General features: G+C 43.9%; 1 protein-coding gene across 4 annotated transcripts in view; it reads left to right on the forward strand.

Moving 5' to 3' along the window:
- The window catches only part of ABL1 (ABL proto-oncogene 1, non-receptor tyrosine kinase), an 83,086-nt gene that overhangs the window by 36,563 nt on the left and 29,074 nt on the right, over positions 1 to 17,449 (forward strand). For 2 of the 4 annotated variants that reach the window (XM_030000431.2, XM_030000430.2), the window contains exon 1: positions 12,022 to 12,562. The exons of the other annotated variants lie outside the window; for them this stretch is intronic. Coding sequence is in view for 1 of the 2 variants with exons in the window: in XM_030000430.2 (XP_029856290.1) it covers positions 12,478 to 12,562 (85 nt within the window). In the remaining variant the exon portion in view is untranslated. Of the gene's footprint in view, positions 1 to 12,021; positions 12,563 to 17,449 lie in introns of those variants that run through there. 4 annotated transcript variants of the gene reach the window in all.

Here is a 17,449-nt window from a genome sequence, read left to right on the forward strand (position 1 = left end):
CCCTTGTGATTCAGATCAACTGACTGTCTGGCTCCAGGGACTGACGCAGTGCTAGGGAGGACCCCTCCCACGGGGAGCGAGCCAGGGACAATTGCCTAACCCCCTGCGCCGGACCGCACGTTGCTCAGTAGTAGGATGCTCGGTGAATGGGACTGAGAAAACCTTCCTCTGAGCACACTGGAGAGGGTAGCACCAAGATTAATAGGAATATTTTCTTGGCACCGTAAGCTCTGGAGCTGCAGAGTTAAATTCCTTGTTCAAGCTTACCCCCTTGGTCACACCTCCATGCCACTGATTATTCGTATTAAAAACAAAAACAACAAAGGGCTAATTGCCCAATTTTTGTAAAATGGCTATTTTTGTACATTCAGCCTCAGATGGCGTTTGACCCTTAATACAGATGGTTTCACTTAATGTATTTTGTTTAAACAATCCGTGTTCCTGGAAGTGGTTTCAGAATAGGCTGTTCCTCGTTGCTGTTCATGTTTGCTTTTTCTTATGATATTATAAGAAGCTTGAAGAGACCGGAATCAGAAAAGGGCAGTAATGAGTGTTAACAGGCATTTGTGGAAGCCTTTGTATTGTTCAATTAAGGTACTGCAACTTTGTTGACTCCTCACAGCTTTCAAGACTGAAGTGGTTTGGAGCACTCTGATCCTTGGGCTGTAGAGCTCACTGCGTTTCTGTTACGCCTCCGTCTGTGTTAGAGACCTCAGGGAGTCCCAGCACATTTATGTGGAACAGCTTGTCATCCGAGATATGCGCCTTCCCCTGGTTTTCCCCCATGGGATAGGCTTCTTGGTGCTCCGACACAGGAAAACCTCCTCTTTCTCTTGGATACAAACGAAGCGTTTCTGTGCGAGGGGGGAAAAAAAAGTCTGTTATCCTTGGATCTAGCTCCTTTTCATGTCTGTTATAATTTCTGCATGTGCAGGCTTTCCGCAGATTGTGTAGGATGTGTTGTTGATATTGAACACACCCTGTGAAAAGCCTGCATCGAGTTCAACATCAGGAGTCTTTATATCCTGCCCTCTGCCATAGCCACGCTGCCACGAGGCAGCTCCACTTGATGGAAAGAATGTGAGTGCCCTCATGTACTTTGAGAAATGTGTTTTATAGACTGGAATTTAGTGTATCGGGTGTGTTACTGAACGTTTCACATTCATATAGTACCTTCTAGCAGTGGATCTTGAGGCTGGGACCTCATTTGTAGTTGGCTTGTCCAGAAGCCAGGTGGCATGAAAATCGTTTACATTTGGAAAAAATGGAGCCACATGTCAGGTAATTGGTTTATCTACAATTACAGGTGAAATCTAAAGAAGAGTTGGAAATAAAACTGTGGCATGTCTGTTCCTACAGCATATGATTAAACTGAATGGTTAATTTTCCCTTAATATATTTTTGTTTTCCTAAAAATATTTTCATCTTAAAATCCAGACCCTGTTTGAGGAGTTGACAGTGTAAGCAAAAGTGAACCAAGCTGTTATCAGCTCTTTCCAAAACAATAACCTGCTAATCCTCCCAATGATATTGTGACATCCTTTATAGAAACACTTCAGGTACAATTAAAAAATGGGAGGTGACGTAGTCTGTGGGGTTTTTCCTCTGTGCTTTTTCTTGATCTTATAAAAGGTATGTTACATGGCTTAAAATCCTTTTGCATTACCTCTTCAGTATCTTCTGTTACCTGTGCAATATGAAGCGATGCACTGGCTTCATTCCCCCCTTGACTCCAGAGCTGCTGGAGATTTCTAGTCGTGTTTCTTTCTCCAAACCTTCCTCTGCTTTGAGATTAATTTTAAAATAGGTTCTCCTGGCACCCTAACTGCAGTGCATGTTGGAGGGAGGGATTGGGGGAACACAGCAGCTCTTTCACCCTGTGAAAATCCTCTGGCCATGTTCCAGTCGTGAGACTTGCAAAGACTGAGCTGAACGAAGAGAAGGGAGGAAATCTGGACGCATGGCCTAACAAAAGCAGTTTGGCTGCCACTCTGGATTTTCCCACCTCTTGTTGGCTCAAGCCAGAGCCTTTCTGCTCCTTTTGTGGTACATGTTCTAGGCTGCTTTTTGTTTGTTCAGTTACTTTATAGGCTTTGGTCTTTATTCTTGTAATAACTTGATACAACATTATCTAACTTGGCTGGGCAGAGGAACTTGCACAGGGAGTCTTGAATATGCCATGGACTAGTGGAGTTAAGTCTGGGCTTTCTGCGCTACATTTCAGGTGTTATCCAGGTAAACCCAAATTTTTATATCAGATACCATCTAGTAAAGTCAAATGAAGGAGTGTTCATTGTATCCTACCTGGGCAATATGTGGTATTTTCCATTCCTCTTGCAACGTGGGGAGAGAGGTGCAACTTCAGAAAGTGTTGGGTATTGTTTATTTTTACTGGGAGTGTTGCATGACTTTTCTTTCACAGAAAAAGTAAGAACAAGAAAATACAGTAAAAGATTGTACCAGAGGCTTGCAATCTGTAGAAATAACATGGAGTTTAACTGATCCATGTATCACTGATATAAGACTTCAATATGGATTGGAGTTCGATCAGCAATAGGAAAAGCTGTGAATTTAATTACAAGGGGGTGGTGCTATCGTCTACTTGGAATTTCATGGAACACCCCCAGAATCAGGAGAGGCTTACAGAGAAGCTACAGAGGAACTTCCTACCCAAGAAAGGGTTTCTGTCAAAGCTGTGTTTTCAGAGAGTGTTGCCTCTACTGCCGCACTGTTGCATATCTGAGTATCTGTAAGCTCTCTAGGAATTTGAGGCATTGCCTTCCCTAGATCCAGACTGGAGCACAGCCAGTTAGTTACTCGAGGCTGGCTGAAGTACTTCCATTTCAGGTGGAAACAGGTTTTCCAGCACTGATTGACTCTGTGGTCCATTTGATGGTCTCTGAATGATTAATGAAATGCATCTATATCTGGTCCATTTCTACATTCATATTTTTTCCCTTTGGATTTGTTTGTAGATCTTTCAGTGGGAAAGATTGGTAAGATTAAGCTGTCCATACAACTCAGTACTTGCTAGTACAGATTATTTTCTCAGTATTTTGAATTAAGAAACAGCTCTCCTGGCCCCTTCATGATGCCAGCACTGTTATTTGTATGAACATGTAGTGAGAAGAGTCTTCACATTCTTGAACTGGGTCACCACACGGTTGTGAGATCACTGGTGGCAACAAAAGGGTGAAGATGGGAAAGGTGAGACTGAGGCACTCTGGATTTAGAAGGGGTTAACTGGCTGAGGACCCTCACTCCGTGTCAGCGTGATCTCTTCCCAACTAATCTCGATGCTCGCCTGTAGCATTTTTCTGGTTCCTGCTCTTGTGCTCCATTGTGCAAATTTTCAGAGCAGTGGCAGGTATTTTACTAAAAAAAATTTTTTTTTTTAATCATTTGTGCAGGTCTTCAAAATCTACTTCTCTCCCTGTGAACAGTGAAGTGACTCAGCTAAGCCTGAAATGAAGGATGTGGCAGCGATAGGGCCTGTGTGGAGCAGGTCGGATAGCTTATAGGGTGCCGACTGTTGCTATTCATTTATACTTCCGCACTTTCTTTATTTTCCGTCTGGTATGCGGGCAGACAGAATCTACAATCTTTATTCATGCCAACAGCTGTAAACCTCAGACCACATGTAATATATCTGCTCTGTGAATGGCTCTGATTAATGATGGGCAGGTAGGGTAAAGAGGGAATGAATAGAAAGGAACTTTGGATTTCTCAAAATACATAGAGAGGCAGAGTTTGGGGTTACTGGAGATCAGTAGCACTGATTTCTTTTTTTATACCTTCCTTCTTTGTCTTGCCTCTTTTACCCGGAAAGGCAGAAAACGTGAAGGTGTTCCACAGTCTCATGCTATTTTCTAAATCTAAATCCTGATATGACAAGCATTATGCTCTAAGCATACCAAGGAAACTAATCCTGAAAGACTTTAAGAACTTTTGCCCTTGATGAATTCAGCATCAGACTTCTGCTTTGTCTTAGTGGTGCAACCTAGAGGGAATATTCCCTAGCTTTTCCAAAAAAGTTCAAATTAAAATGCTTCTTTCAATGTGTTTTTATGTTTAGGGATTGAAAGAAACAGTGTTTTAAACCCTTGTGAAAGTTTAGCACTAGGTCTAGCACTTGGAACTGCATCTGTCTACGTTCAGCAGTGCTTGAGTAAAATGGATATCCCTTTCTGCATCCTTCCTGCAGTTGGACCAGGACGGTGTATATGTACATTTTTACATGTGCCTTTCTTCACAGTGAATAGCTTATTTCTGTCTGAAGTTTCTGTCTGTTGGCCCCAGTCTCTACAGGAGAAAATACTGGTCCTGCCTTTATATCATAGTCCCAGCAGGACTCTTAAAACTTCTTATATTGTGTCCTGACAACAAAATAAAATGCTGAACTGTTTGGAGGGAACCATTGCTGCAGGCAGTTCTAATTAACTGGAAGCTTTTTCTTTCTGGGAGTGTATATTTAATTTCTTACAGTGGGAATAATAAGCAATTAGTGCTATGGAGCACCATGCACTTCACCTGCATATCTGAGGGAGTTTGAGAGTAGATACTGAGGGAGGATAAATACTGTAATTTAAATCAAGTGATTGCAGATGTTTTTATATAGCATCTTTTATACTTATATAGATGCTTTTTTATTTATATTGTTAAGGGCTTCTACTTTCTCAAAATATTATGTACTCCCCTGTGGATGAATTAGCAAAGTCTTGAATTCCTGATTGGAAGGCACTGTTTTGGGGGTTTTTTTGGGTTGGGTTTTTTTTTGTTTTTTTAATTAAAAAAAAATTACACTTATTACAAAAATTACTGTGCATTTAGGATTAGATCCTTAGAGCAAAATGATCTTTGCAATTGAATTTATCCTAGTCTGCTGTGTGTGTTACTTGAAATTTTCTGCAATTCAGAAAATGATCATAATCCTTACTGAATTCGGTGCTGAAACAGCTTAGGTGAGCGTGGACTAGAGGAGCAATGTATGGCTGGGTAGGGAGGACTCACTTGCCCCGAAATAGCTGAGAAAATGTCAATATTGCCGTGAGACCTCCTTTGCATATTCAACCTCAAGGCAAAGGGGTTGAATTACTGCTAGGTTTGATGGGTTATTTGTTTATTGATAGATTATTATTTGTGTCTGCTATGCATGATTTTTTTTTTCCTTTGCTTTTCAAGTACTTTGGCGATTCCTGTACCTGTGGCAGCAGCAAGCGTGCTGGACATGTTCATAGAGCTGTGCCCCATGTTAAACTCTCCGCTTGGGAGAGAAAATGTACCACAGCTGCATGGCTTGGGTGGAGAGAGCAAGTGGAAGAAAGAAGTTTCAACTGTTGCAGTAATATTAATTCAATAGCTGATGCACAAAAGGTTTTTCATATTGGCCTGAGTTAAGGTGCTCAGTACAGGTCCGTGTTCCAAAATGTGAATGGCAAGAGGTGGGTAACAACCAAGCCTGTGTGTTTACAGGCACTTCAGCTGCGGCGCAGATAGTGCTGGATAAACCTCGAATCCTCCATGTTCCTGCTAATCCCTGCTGGGTCTAATGCTGCAGTGGTTCAGTAATACTTGTTTTCTTTTCTTCTTCTCCCCTTCCACCCCCTCCTCATGTGTAATTTGATCTCTTAGGCCTGGTCTTCTGCTTTGGCAGACTTTTCAGCTCTTGAATGGAAGAAATTAACCACTTAGGTACTGTCAGGACTAAAACACGTTTTACTGGTCCTCCTGGCTCTTCCTGCGGACGTGCTCAGAATTACACAAGATAGCCTGTGAAGTCATCAGCTGTGAGCTCCCCGTTTTAACCTCTAGTTTTAACTTTACTTATTTATCTGCATTTCCTTGCCTTTTCATTTAAAAGAAATACGGAAATGTTCCCACTCAAGATCTGAGTCAGTATTGGCAAAGACACCTCTCTAAAATTTATTTTCTGATACTTTCCAAGTATGTATCTTTTCTGATTGTGTCCTGGCTGTCTGTAAGCCCTCTCTTCTCTGGTCTGGCAGAAAATACTGAAGTTCAGTAGGATCCCTAAACTGATGTGACTCTACCGATCGCATAGGAACTCTTAGTCCCCACTCCCTCTTTCGCAACATTAATAAACTGCCCAGATAATGGAAGTGAAATAATTACAGTAAGTAGGAGTCTGTGCGACTTTTGTGTCTTTAAGGTAAGCTGCTATTTTTTTCATATCTGAATAGTGCAAGATACCTCTTTCTTCTTCTTTGCCTGCAGATGCAAAGCTTTTAATGGAAGAGGGCCAAAACTTTTTCAGTGATTTGTGAAGAGCCCCTTTGGACTTGGATTTAACCTTGCAGGCTTCAAATGCTAATACCCCAGGCAATTCCCTGTGGAGCTCACAACCCATCTTGCTTTTTTACATGAGTATGGTGAAGTCCGACCACTATTGCAGGAATTTAATAGTACCCTCTGTCTTGTTACTACCTTAAAAAGGATTCTGCCCTGTTGCTTGAAAGGAATTTCAAATAGTTGAACATCCCCTCTCTGAAATCCCACCACTTCTCAACTGAGTCCTTCACTCATGAAAATTGCAAATAACAAACATCTGTTAAATCAAGGAGAAAAAACAACAAATGCACATGCTGTATTGCAAAATTTTTTTCTGTTGATGTGTCCAGTGGACTTTTTGTAACCTGGCTTTTTTTTTTTTTAAAGTTTCTTCCTGTGAGAGTGGGACTTGCTCTGTCCAAGTTCCTGAAGTGTTAATACTTCATTGTATGTGCAGATATCTCTCTGTGCTCTTGCAGGGCCATTCGCTCTGTGCTAGATGGTTTCTGAAGGAAGGAAAACACTCTTTGCCCTCAGGTGTTAACTAGCCTTTGTTCAAATTCATGTGCGGGTGGTTGGTTTTTTTTTTTTTTTTATTTACAATAATGCCTATTGTAGAGTGGTCAGAATAGTAGCAAGAGGCTTTTGTTTTTAACATGCTATTTTAACTAGCTATTGTAAACATTTCAGCTGAATTTTGAGAAGAGCTTCAATGCAAAGGTAGAATATTGGTCTTTATAAAAATGTTTTGTACATGAAAAGGAAAGGCAGAGATGTCTACATAAAAAGCTGGAAAAAACCAGACAACAGCCGAGTGCTTCTGAGGTAGGGCAGTACTGAAGAAACTGGGGGTGGCATTGCATGCATCACTGAAGGCCCAAAGGTTCACCTGAGCAAGGTATCTGGGCAGAGCAGTGAAACCACCTGAGTCCTGTCTGGGTATACTTTATTAATGCCAGTGGTATTATTGATTCCTAGCGATCACCAAAATAGGCGGTAGTCAGAGATCCTTCAGTATTTTGGTTGCTTGGGCTTTCTTCTTAAGTGCATGAACAAACATGGAAGGTTTTAATGGACTAATGTAGTCATTCTATTTGCAAACACCAACAAGGACTTTTCTCACCTTCTCCCTGTTATATGGCAGGTATTACAAATAAATCACAAATGTAATCGCCTTTTTGTCTAGTGCTGTCATTGCCAAGTAAGCAGAGAATGTTGGAATATCCTGGAAGACTTGTTTTCACTTTTGGAGTTTCACGTTTGGAGTAGTTACAAGGTGTCAATAAACAATTATTGAGACTAAGAGGAGATTGACTCGAGGCAGTTGTTTAAATCTGAGGTGGCTTTTAATGGGCTGGGTGTGGGATGTGCGCTCAGCTCTAACCCTGCCCAGCTGGGACTCACATTCTGCGGTGCTTTTTTTGGCATACCATAGTAAAGCTCTCTTGGCTTAACATGCACGACCCACTGAAGTTGTATTCATTGCAAACAGTTTTACAAGACTCCACCAGACAGTGTTTTGTGCTGCACGTGCCAAGAAGGTAGAGTTTAGTAGCCAGGATTTTAAATCTGCTAGTCCTCTCAATCTAATACACGCCAGTATCTTCCCAAAAGTTTGGCAGATTGTATCTACGAGTGGATGGAGGTGTTTAATGGTGGAGGATCTGAAAACCCGAAGGAAAACTGGAATCTGTCAGATAAAGCTGGACCAGCCCCCAGGAAAACAGGCAATACTGCATTTGCTGTCGGATCAAAGCCCAGCTTTGTTACAGCTGTGTCTATAGCACATGCTGTGGTCATTCATGGATTTCAACATAGGCTTCTTTGATCATTTTCATATACGCATATATTTTTAATCAGGTAATGGTGTTAGAATGTGTTATTTCACTATGTGAAAGATGTCATCAGAAGAGAGCTATGTAGTATGGCAGTGCTCTGTGGCATGGACCTATTTTTAAGCATAAAGACAGTGACCTGTGAATGCCCAAAATCACGTGTAACCTCCTCACTAAGAAAAATGCATCTTACAAATTATGTGATTCTACATTTCGTTGCTCCATACATCCAGAGACAGCAAAGTGCTTTACAACTGGCATTGAGTTAGTCTTTAACACCTGTGGGGAAATTCTCAGCTGCATTTACAGAAGAGCAAGGTAAGGCACAGGGTAACTTGTAACTGTAAGCAGGAATCTGCTCTTTTCCGGTGCACTCGTTTACTCCTTTGCTTTAACCACTAGTTTGTGCTGCTTCTGTTTCAAGTGACTTTTTCCATCCCGAAGCAGCTGAACCTGCCTATCAAAAAATGCCCTGTGTTTGGGGCTTCAAACTCTGTTATCTTTCCATGTTTCAGAAGAGGATTTTAAAATAAAATTAAGCTCTGCTTTTAAATGGGTGACAAGCACTCAAGCTGTTTTTAATGGTATCGAACAAAACTCACTCCAGCTGCTAACGTCGTGGGATCATGCCAAAACTCCCTTTCTGTTCATGGAGTCCAGTCCTTTCGCTGCTGCTGTCATGCATGTGTGTGATCGTTCTCTTTTGGAAAAATCTGTCCTCAAGTTTTGGGTAGCTTTAAGAAAGTAAAGAACAAATAGCTGTCTGCTAGAAGCTCAAATGTGAAGGCAGTTGACTAAATAGGTTTACGCTCTTGTATGAGCATGAACAATAAAGGCTAATGGATACTGGATTGCATTAACATCAGCAGAGCCAGCAGGTCGAAGGAAGTGATTACTTCCCTCTTTTTGGCGCTTGTGAAGCCACATCTGGAGTACGGCGTCCAGCTCCCTCCTTCCCCTGCAGCAGATGCTGACACACTGGAGGGAGTCTGGCAGGGGCTGGAGCAGGCGGTGCCGCCTGGGCCGAGGGAGCTGCCTTTGCCTGGTCGGGGAAGAGGGGGCTAAAGGGGTCCCAGTGCTCTCATAACCACCCAACTGGTGACCAGAGAGACTCTTCTCAGAGGTGCACAGCACAAGGAGGAGAAGCAACACTTATAACTTGCAGCAAGGCAAAGCTGGATAGATTTAAGAGGATAAAAAGTGTTTCATGCTGCCCAGCAGACTTGGTTAAAGTTGAGCTGCAAAAAGCCTGGAACAACCTGATCTAGATAGATAGCCACCCTCTGAGCAGGAGGTTGAACTGGAGACCTTCTGAGTCTGCTCCCAGCCAAAATTGATTTGCCATTCTGCAACAGAGAGCCCCAGTTGAAGGTTGCATCAGTCACTCCGTAGTCCAAAAGGCTGTACACTTTTCATGACTGATTTTGTTTTAAGTTGTGTATATGGCAAACAAAGGGATTAATAGATGTCAGCCATAAGAGTAGCAGAGTTTGTGTCACACTACCAATATGGCTTTTACTTCTGTATCATCAGTTAATTTCATGGCATGTAGGAAGGGCAGAGGGTATTTGCTCAAAGTATTTACAGCCTAGTTTGCCATGACACAAAAGAGGAAACGTTGAAGGATGACGTTTGTACCAGAGGGACCACACAAGCTTGTCTGTGTGGAAACATAAAGGGAATTAATTTGTTTATCTACAGAGGAAGTTATCCCAGGATAGCTCATTGTATTTAACTCCCCAAGTGGATGCGTTTCTCCTACAGTGAGGTTCTTCTGCAAGCGGGTTAATTTAATTTGAGATGAGGCATTCTTCTTCTGGAGTAAGAACCCCAGGAGTTCATCAGGAATGTAATCCGCATTAATTCTGCCGACGCTCATTGTATTAACCTTAATTGTAGTGGCTGGGTGGAGTTCATGGGGGGCAGCCTTTGTATTGCCGGGGGGGAATGCTATGGGGATTCCACATTCCTACAGCTGCAGCTGAAGGAGAACCGTGATAGGGATGCTCCTCACATGGAAAAGAAGTTGCGTGCAAGATGCCTGGTCTGCTCTTACAATGTAACTTCATCTCAGTTCCCTAAACATGACACTGGGCCTAAACACGTGATGATGGAGCTCCTCCTGTGATTTATATAACCTTTCTCCTCCAAATCTGCTTTTAACTCCTCTTTCCCCCTCCCTGCTCCCCAGTGCAGTTCTGCACAAGTTCTCTGTTGCATTCTCATATGAAGTTAGGTGGGCAGGGAACAAGTAGATAGGTGTTGGTTTCTCTTGAAACTCTCGTGCTTCCATAAAGTAGAAGTCCTCCTCCAGAAGTGGAGAGAGGAAGGGAGAGCGTGGGGAGAACTGCATCGTTGTCTTTCTAATGCACATGCAGGCTGCCAGAGGTGGGGGACTGGGTCTGTAGCTTCATTTCTTTGCTGGACTGTCTAAGTTGAGGAAATGTTTAAGTCTCTCACTGTTTCCTGGTGTATTAAGTGGGGTATATCCATGTTCATCTTTTCTGAGAAAAAGCGTGAAAGCACTTTGAACATCATGCTGTCCTTACCGTGATTATGTCTCTGCTAGAAATTATGTGACTTGTGGTATTTAAAAAAAATGCAAATGCTGTTATTGCAGCTCAGTATGGGTTGAGAGACCAAGGATTTCTTTCCAAGCTGCCTTTCACATGTACACTCCATGGATCAGAAGACTGAGGCAGAGTAATGCTGTAAAATAATGTTTAAAGAGTCTGAGCAATGTTTGCTGTTGCGGAGGCATGGTCCTCGGATGCTGGAAGCATGCAGAGTTTCCCCTACAGTATTAAATGTTTGAAAACGTTGGAGGGCAAAAGAGCACTAGCTAGTCAGTAAGCTTGCCAAAATAAACTGTCAGATGTGGAAGGAAGTTTTCAGGGACAAAAATGAAGATTTGCTGCTTTGTTGATCCCGTGTGTGACACACCAAGCACTCCGCATGTTGCAGTGGAGTTTGTGGTAGGATTGGCTTCCCAGGCCATTTTCCCCAGCCTCGCTGTTTTGCACCCCTGATGAACTCTGCACCCTTGAGCACCTCTTGCTCCAAGCAGCAAAAGCACCCCAAGGTTCAGGAAATGTGAGGGGATTTTTGAATAGGGGGAAAAAAAAAAAAAAAAAGCAATTGTATACACACCCAACTTGCTATCTCCTTTAAATAAATATATATATAAAATATATATACACATATAGAATATAAATATATATATAACAAAAGTGATGGTTGTTTGAAAAAGGAGACACACACTAATGTCAGAAATTAATCTATAAAAGCAAAAGTGGAGAGCAGTAATTAATGTGTAGCCTTGAGAAACCTGCAAGGAAAGGGCACAGTTTGTAGAGGAAGGGTAGGTAGTGGGAGAGTGAAAACTTCTGGCCCGTCATGCAAGAGGAGTCGTATCCTGCGAGCGTAATTGCATCAACTGAGATTTGAATCCAATTGCCTGTAATTATCACAGAGATGCTACTACAGCATCTTTTGGGAAGGACCTCCAGCTCCCCTGCAGTTTTTGCGCTGGTTTACGAATGGGCATAGCTCTCCGTTTGCTTCTCCCTGTTACAAGGCGCAGTATTTGAACAGTTCCCTTAATACGCTGTGAAATGAGACGCTTTTAAGACTTTGACTATTGCCTACAATTCCCTGGGTTTAACAGTCGTGGTGTACCAAGCACCACAGCAGCAGAATGATTCCTTAACCCTGCCTTTCCTCCCCGCTTCCCAAACCAAGGAGGGCTCTCCCAGGCAGGGGAAACTTGTTGATTTTCACCCTCGCCTCTCCGGCGTTGGGAGAGGAGGCAGGCAGGCAGGCAGGAGGAGGGTTAAGGAGCGAGGGCGTTGCTCGCCTGCCTGATGTCATGGAGGCAGGCAGCGGCTGAAGGGGGCCCTTTGTTGGCAGCGGAGCCCCAGCAGCCCTGCCTGCACCCAGCGCCCGGCGGCATGCGGGCAGCTGCCGCGAACTGCGGGCAGAAGTGACTCTGCCCAACTTGGCCGGCTTTGCTTGTTTTTTTTTTCTTTTCTATTTTCTTCCCCCCCCCCGCGCCGCCCCTCTCCCGCCAAAAGAGTTGGGAAGGAGGGAAGATGGCTGGAGTTAACTCCCCGGGAGAGGAGATGCGGGGCCCCAGGATTTTCCGCCTCTCGGGCTCGCCCTTGTAATGGTTTTCAGAGCGCTGGATTTCTTAGACTTTCCCTGGATATTTTGTTTTAGAGTTTTCCTGGATTTTTTTAGACTCTGGCCGGATTTTTTTTAGACTTTTTTAGACTTTTACCGGATCATCCGACAGGGCGAGAAGAAGCTGAAGGAGGGGGGAAGGGAAACCAGACAGCCGAAGCCAAACTAACAAATGAAAATGTTGGAGATTTGCTTGAAATTGGTGGGTTGCAAATCGAAGAAAGGGCTTTCCTCGTCCTCCAGCTGCTACCTGGAAGGTGAGTACCCCTGGGGGCCGGGGTCGGGCCGTGCCCCCCCCCCCCGGGAGCGCAGCGGCCCCAGCCCGCCAGCCGACTCCCGGAGCGGAGGAGGGGGGAGGCACGGCCTGACCCCGCCGCCATCCCAGACACGAATTTTATCCCTTTCTTGCAAGTTGGGGCCAGGCTTGGGGAGACGTTTGGTCCTGGCCAGGTTTAGGCTGGGCTTTTCGCATGCGGGGGGGCGAGGGAACCGAGTGGTGTACGCGGCATCCAGCCCCCAGGTGACTTTCATTAACTGCAGTATACAAAGGGAGCGCGGCTCTACCATTTATGGTTGTAAAATGTCAAGTGATCTTATTGCCGAGCCCATAAACAAAGCGGTATCTTCAGGCCTCGGCTTTATTTTTTTTGCCCGGGGAAGGATCTCCTTTATTTTGGGCGTGAGAGGAGGATGGTAAAACCAACTTAAGGCTCAGGAAGAAAATTTAGATGAGTCCATCCGTAAAATATTTTCAGCGTGCGTTAATACGTAATCTCTTAGTTCATTCTGGTTATCCCCTTGTAAGTTTGCTTTCCCCAGGCATTCATTTAACTGAGTTTTCCTGCGTGTTTTCTTTTAAAAGGTGATTTTTGAGTCACACCCGTGCTTATTTGTAGACACTGAAACGTTAAACGTATGGACCCGACTAGCTCAGATGGAAAGCCAGACAGAGGCACCGTGCCGGGTTTGGGGGACTTTGGGCTGAGGTCTTGCTTGGCATGACTTCGAGCAAGTTCTTCACCCCGGCGTGGCTTCACACCCCGCCTGTGGAGCAGCATTATGGGTCCCCCCGTGCAGCCCCAGCCCCTTGGCCGCACTAGTGGGGCTGTGTCCGTCCCGCCGGGGTGGTCCAGGCTTCCTCAGCTTCTTTTGTGTTGTGGGATGTTGCTTCAGTAAAAATAATGTGCGTGCCAGGAGGACCGTGCTAACTCATCAAATCAGAGGCACGAAAGGCAGCAGCTGATTTCCCGGGGCCTATCGCAAGTCGCTGTTGCTCAACTCTCGAATATTCAGTGGAGAAATGGTCCTTGAAAATTCATAGGTTAGGAATCTCAAAATCTACAAATGGCTTCTCATGGCAAACCCTTCTGAAGAAATTTCGGATCAAGAGTCTGTATTTATCAGATGAATTTAGTGGCTCTGAAGAATTTTCTGTTGTCTAAAATCAAAGAACAGTTTCCAGAGGACTTTTTTTATTTATTCAAACTTTCAGAAACCTAGTGGTGGGCGCATGCATGTGAATAATTTTGATCTTTCCTATGCGACTGAATTCTTCCGTGATCTTTTAGGTCTATAAAACATCTATCTGTGTCCCCTGCCTCTGGTATTGCTCGGGCACGGCCAGGCTGCGTGTTGAGGAGGAGCTCTGAGCCGTGCTGGGCCTCCTTTCTGTGCCGTTGGATCTTTCAACACAGCCCTGGGAGAACAGGCAGAGCATCTGGGGCCTCTCTTCCCTGCAGAAATGAATGCTGAAGGATGATGTTACAAGGGTGTTACCCTGACTGTTTTTGCAACTTTTCTCTTTTGTGTGTGTTACAACCACTCCCCCCCCCCCCCCATCCCGAATTTGCAATGCAGTTGCTTAATAGGATTAGAGCATAGTTTGACTTGTGCCATATAGGCAGTATCGAATTAAGAACATGATCATTGACACAATAAATATTGTATTATTTCTATCTTCTGCTTTCCTGAGACTGTGGCTGCATCTTTATTTTTTATGATGGGATGGGAAATGAGCATTGAAACAACTTTTAAATGGTCTTCTATCAAAGTAGCTCAGTCTCATTTCTCAGCTCAGCATGGGGCAAAACCGAAGCCACCATCCAAGCCGCATGTTAAAGGTGAACAAATGGGGTAACAGCAACCTTAAGGCTGTGACAGTCGGTTAGAACATAGGCAGCACAGGACCCACCATAATCGACTGTGGATCTCTTGGAGAGCAGGGTGAGAAGCTCATCTGGAGGTGGGGGAAATTTTTAAAAAGTAGGATTTTCTGTTTTTACTTTCTAAAGCTGAAGGTCCCCACGTGGTATTCCTAGGCAGCTTTCTTATTGTGAGGTTGAAAGTGTTGCTGAGGACTCTTCAAAAGAGCAGTGGTGGCTTGTCCCAAACCGATGTACTCCAAGGGCACAAGTGAAAACCATTTGCTTCCATTACCCTTAAGAAGATAGCAAGTTTTTACATATGGATTTGTTAATTTTGATAGAAACCACTTAAGCTTGGCAAGTCATGAGAAGGGGGCAGGTTTGTATCAAGGGTCAGAAACTAGGGACTGTTGCTCCTGGATCCCTATGAGCAGCGTGTGATAGCCAGTCCATTCCCATGCACGTCCCACAGCCTCGCTGAAGCTTCTGAAAGGATTAAGGAGATGATGGTGATACCGGTAGAGGATTTAACTCTGCTCTTGTTATCTTAGTTGTATAAGAAGCTGTTGAGGATGCAAGGGGAAAGCGGAAAGTTTCTTTACTGTAGTAGACTATGAAACCTTAAACATAACTGCTTAAAGGATGAATGGTCCATTAGTTGCATGGAAAATCAGTTGCAGCCAGGAGGATAGATTAAATTTTACCTAATTCAATTTCTTATTTTGGTTTTCACGTGTTAACAAAAACACAACAGTTTTTGTTTTATGAATAGCATGGGACTGTAACAAAATCAAATCTGTTTGTTGTATTTTATAACACACTTCTTGAAAATGCTGTACTGAGGTTGGGTTTGATATAAGGCTGATTTAAAGTCAGGCACATGTGTACATGTCTTTTGACTAAGTAATCAGAAATGTTTTTTTTCATGGTGGTCCTCTTCTGAAAGGCTTTTAATGCTCTATTAGTTTGCAGGAACGAGGATTATTCGTAGAGTCCTCTGTCGTGGTGTGGAGGGATGGCAGGTGCTACATCCCGTTGCTGTGCGCTTTGCTGTGTACAGGCAGGCTTGCCTGCTTGCTGAAGAAGTTGAGACCTTTTCTTAACCATATCAAAAATAGGTTTAAACTGGTTTTAACGATTACTGAGATTTCATATTGATGTTTGAGCTGGCCATTTTTTGCCCTCGTTTCTATTCCCACTAGTAAATATTATTTTAAAATGTGGGAGATCTGAATTTCTGTCATCTGCTTTCTCCTTTCTGCCTTTGCCAAACTGAATAATTCCTCACCCACTTCACACCAAGAAAGGGTAAAGAGTAGAAGGGAAGAGGCACAGCAAGTACTGCTGCCAATCTGATCTGGAAAACAGAACGTGTCCATGTCCCAAATAGGGGCTGAAATAGTCTTGCTGCCTTTTTGGGCTTGCTCTACCACTGAAAGGCAGAAGCCTTGTATAAAACCTGTCAGTGTTTTCTGTAAAGTTTAAAAACTGTTTTGGGAACACTAGTAAAGTCCTTTGTTTTGTATCTTAAATGATTTCTGTCCTGCCAGCTGTCATGTCAGATTTTCTCGTCCTCCCCCCCCCCCTTTTTTTTTTTTCCCGTGTCTTGTTACAGCTAGAGTAGACAAGCCTCGGGAGGAGCAGCAGCCTGTAGCCATTGCCCTGTTCCTGGAGAGTTTCTTTTTATGCGTTTGGGCATATATTGAGCCAGACCCAAAACTGCAATGCCAGCGACTCATCCTGCCCCAGTGTTGCTGGGATCAGCAGGTCTTTGGTCCATCTGTTAGGAAGAGCAAGTGCATTAAAATGGTGTTGCTGCGTCCCAGGGAAGAGCCTTTTGTTTGTTTCCTCTCTTCCTTGGCTATTTTCTACTCCTCACCTCTTGGCCTCTCATCTGCCATCACTCAGTAGAGTTCTTGCTTTTAAATATGTTTCTGGCTTTGTGATGGCTTGCTACTTATGTGCTTGTTCCAGCAGTTCTCGCCTGTCCCATCCTTATTAAAAAATCTGGCTGATAGTGCTTGCTACCTTTTCCCATGGGTTGTGGTGAGGAAAGGGTTGTCATTTCATAGGAAAAGCTGTAACTGTCTTCAGACCTGAAACTGATCATCCACAGACGTGTTGGTCCTTCCCTGAGCAGTCTGGGGCTGCTTAGTAAAGCAGGGAAATAAAACAGTAGGTCTCTGATTCTTGCTTGGTGCTTTCCCTCCCCAGGGCTCAGAAATGGGCAAATTCCACTACTTCTGCTCCCTTAGTAAGGAAGCAAAACCAAAAATTATGAAGGTGAAGTTTTCGGAAATACACAAGTGTCATTTAAGTTCACTTGGATCTAGTTACTCTTTCCCCTTCCTCTTCCAGAGGTTATAATCTAAGGTCAGGCAGCAGCTTAGTAGCAGATTTGGGAATAAAATCTAAATTTCTGCCATACCCACTATTCCACTCCATACATTTACAACTGTGGTTAGCTGGCTGGAGAAGGATTATATTTACCATGTCACTAAGGGGTTATAAGTGGAATAAACTTAGTGAATGAACTGGAGTGGAACCTGCAGGCTAATGTAAGAGTAAACTTTCAAAAAAACCCGACCACAACCAAACCAGCCAAACAAACAAAAAACAACAACAAAACCCCCAAGATGATAAAATCATCTCTTGGAGGAGTGGGAGAAGCCACATCATCAGAGGTGCTTAGTGTTAGACAAAATAAAACACTGCAGTTGACTGTGAGGGCCTGTTTCTGCATGGGCAATGCAGCAGGAGCCATGGGTGGCCTTGTTCTCTCGTGCTTGCATTCAGCAGACTTGGTTTTCCGTATTTAGAGTGCTGGAGGTTCCTGGTGGCCATGCAAGAAGGGAGCGCAGCGTGCCTGCAGGGCGAAAGTGCCTCGCTGGAGGTGGAAATAGGGTAGCACAAGAGTAGCACAGCTGGGGAGACTGGCCCAGCACAGACCCGGAGGGGGTCTGGTTGAGAGAGGCTGGATCTATTTTTGCACTTCATCTC

The sequence above is a fragment of the Aquila chrysaetos genome, chromosome 24 (genome assembly GCF_900496995.4).
Source record: "Aquila chrysaetos chrysaetos chromosome 24, bAquChr1.4, whole genome shotgun sequence".
Classification (NCBI taxonomy): Eukaryota; Metazoa; Chordata; class Aves; order Accipitriformes; family Accipitridae; genus Aquila; species Aquila chrysaetos.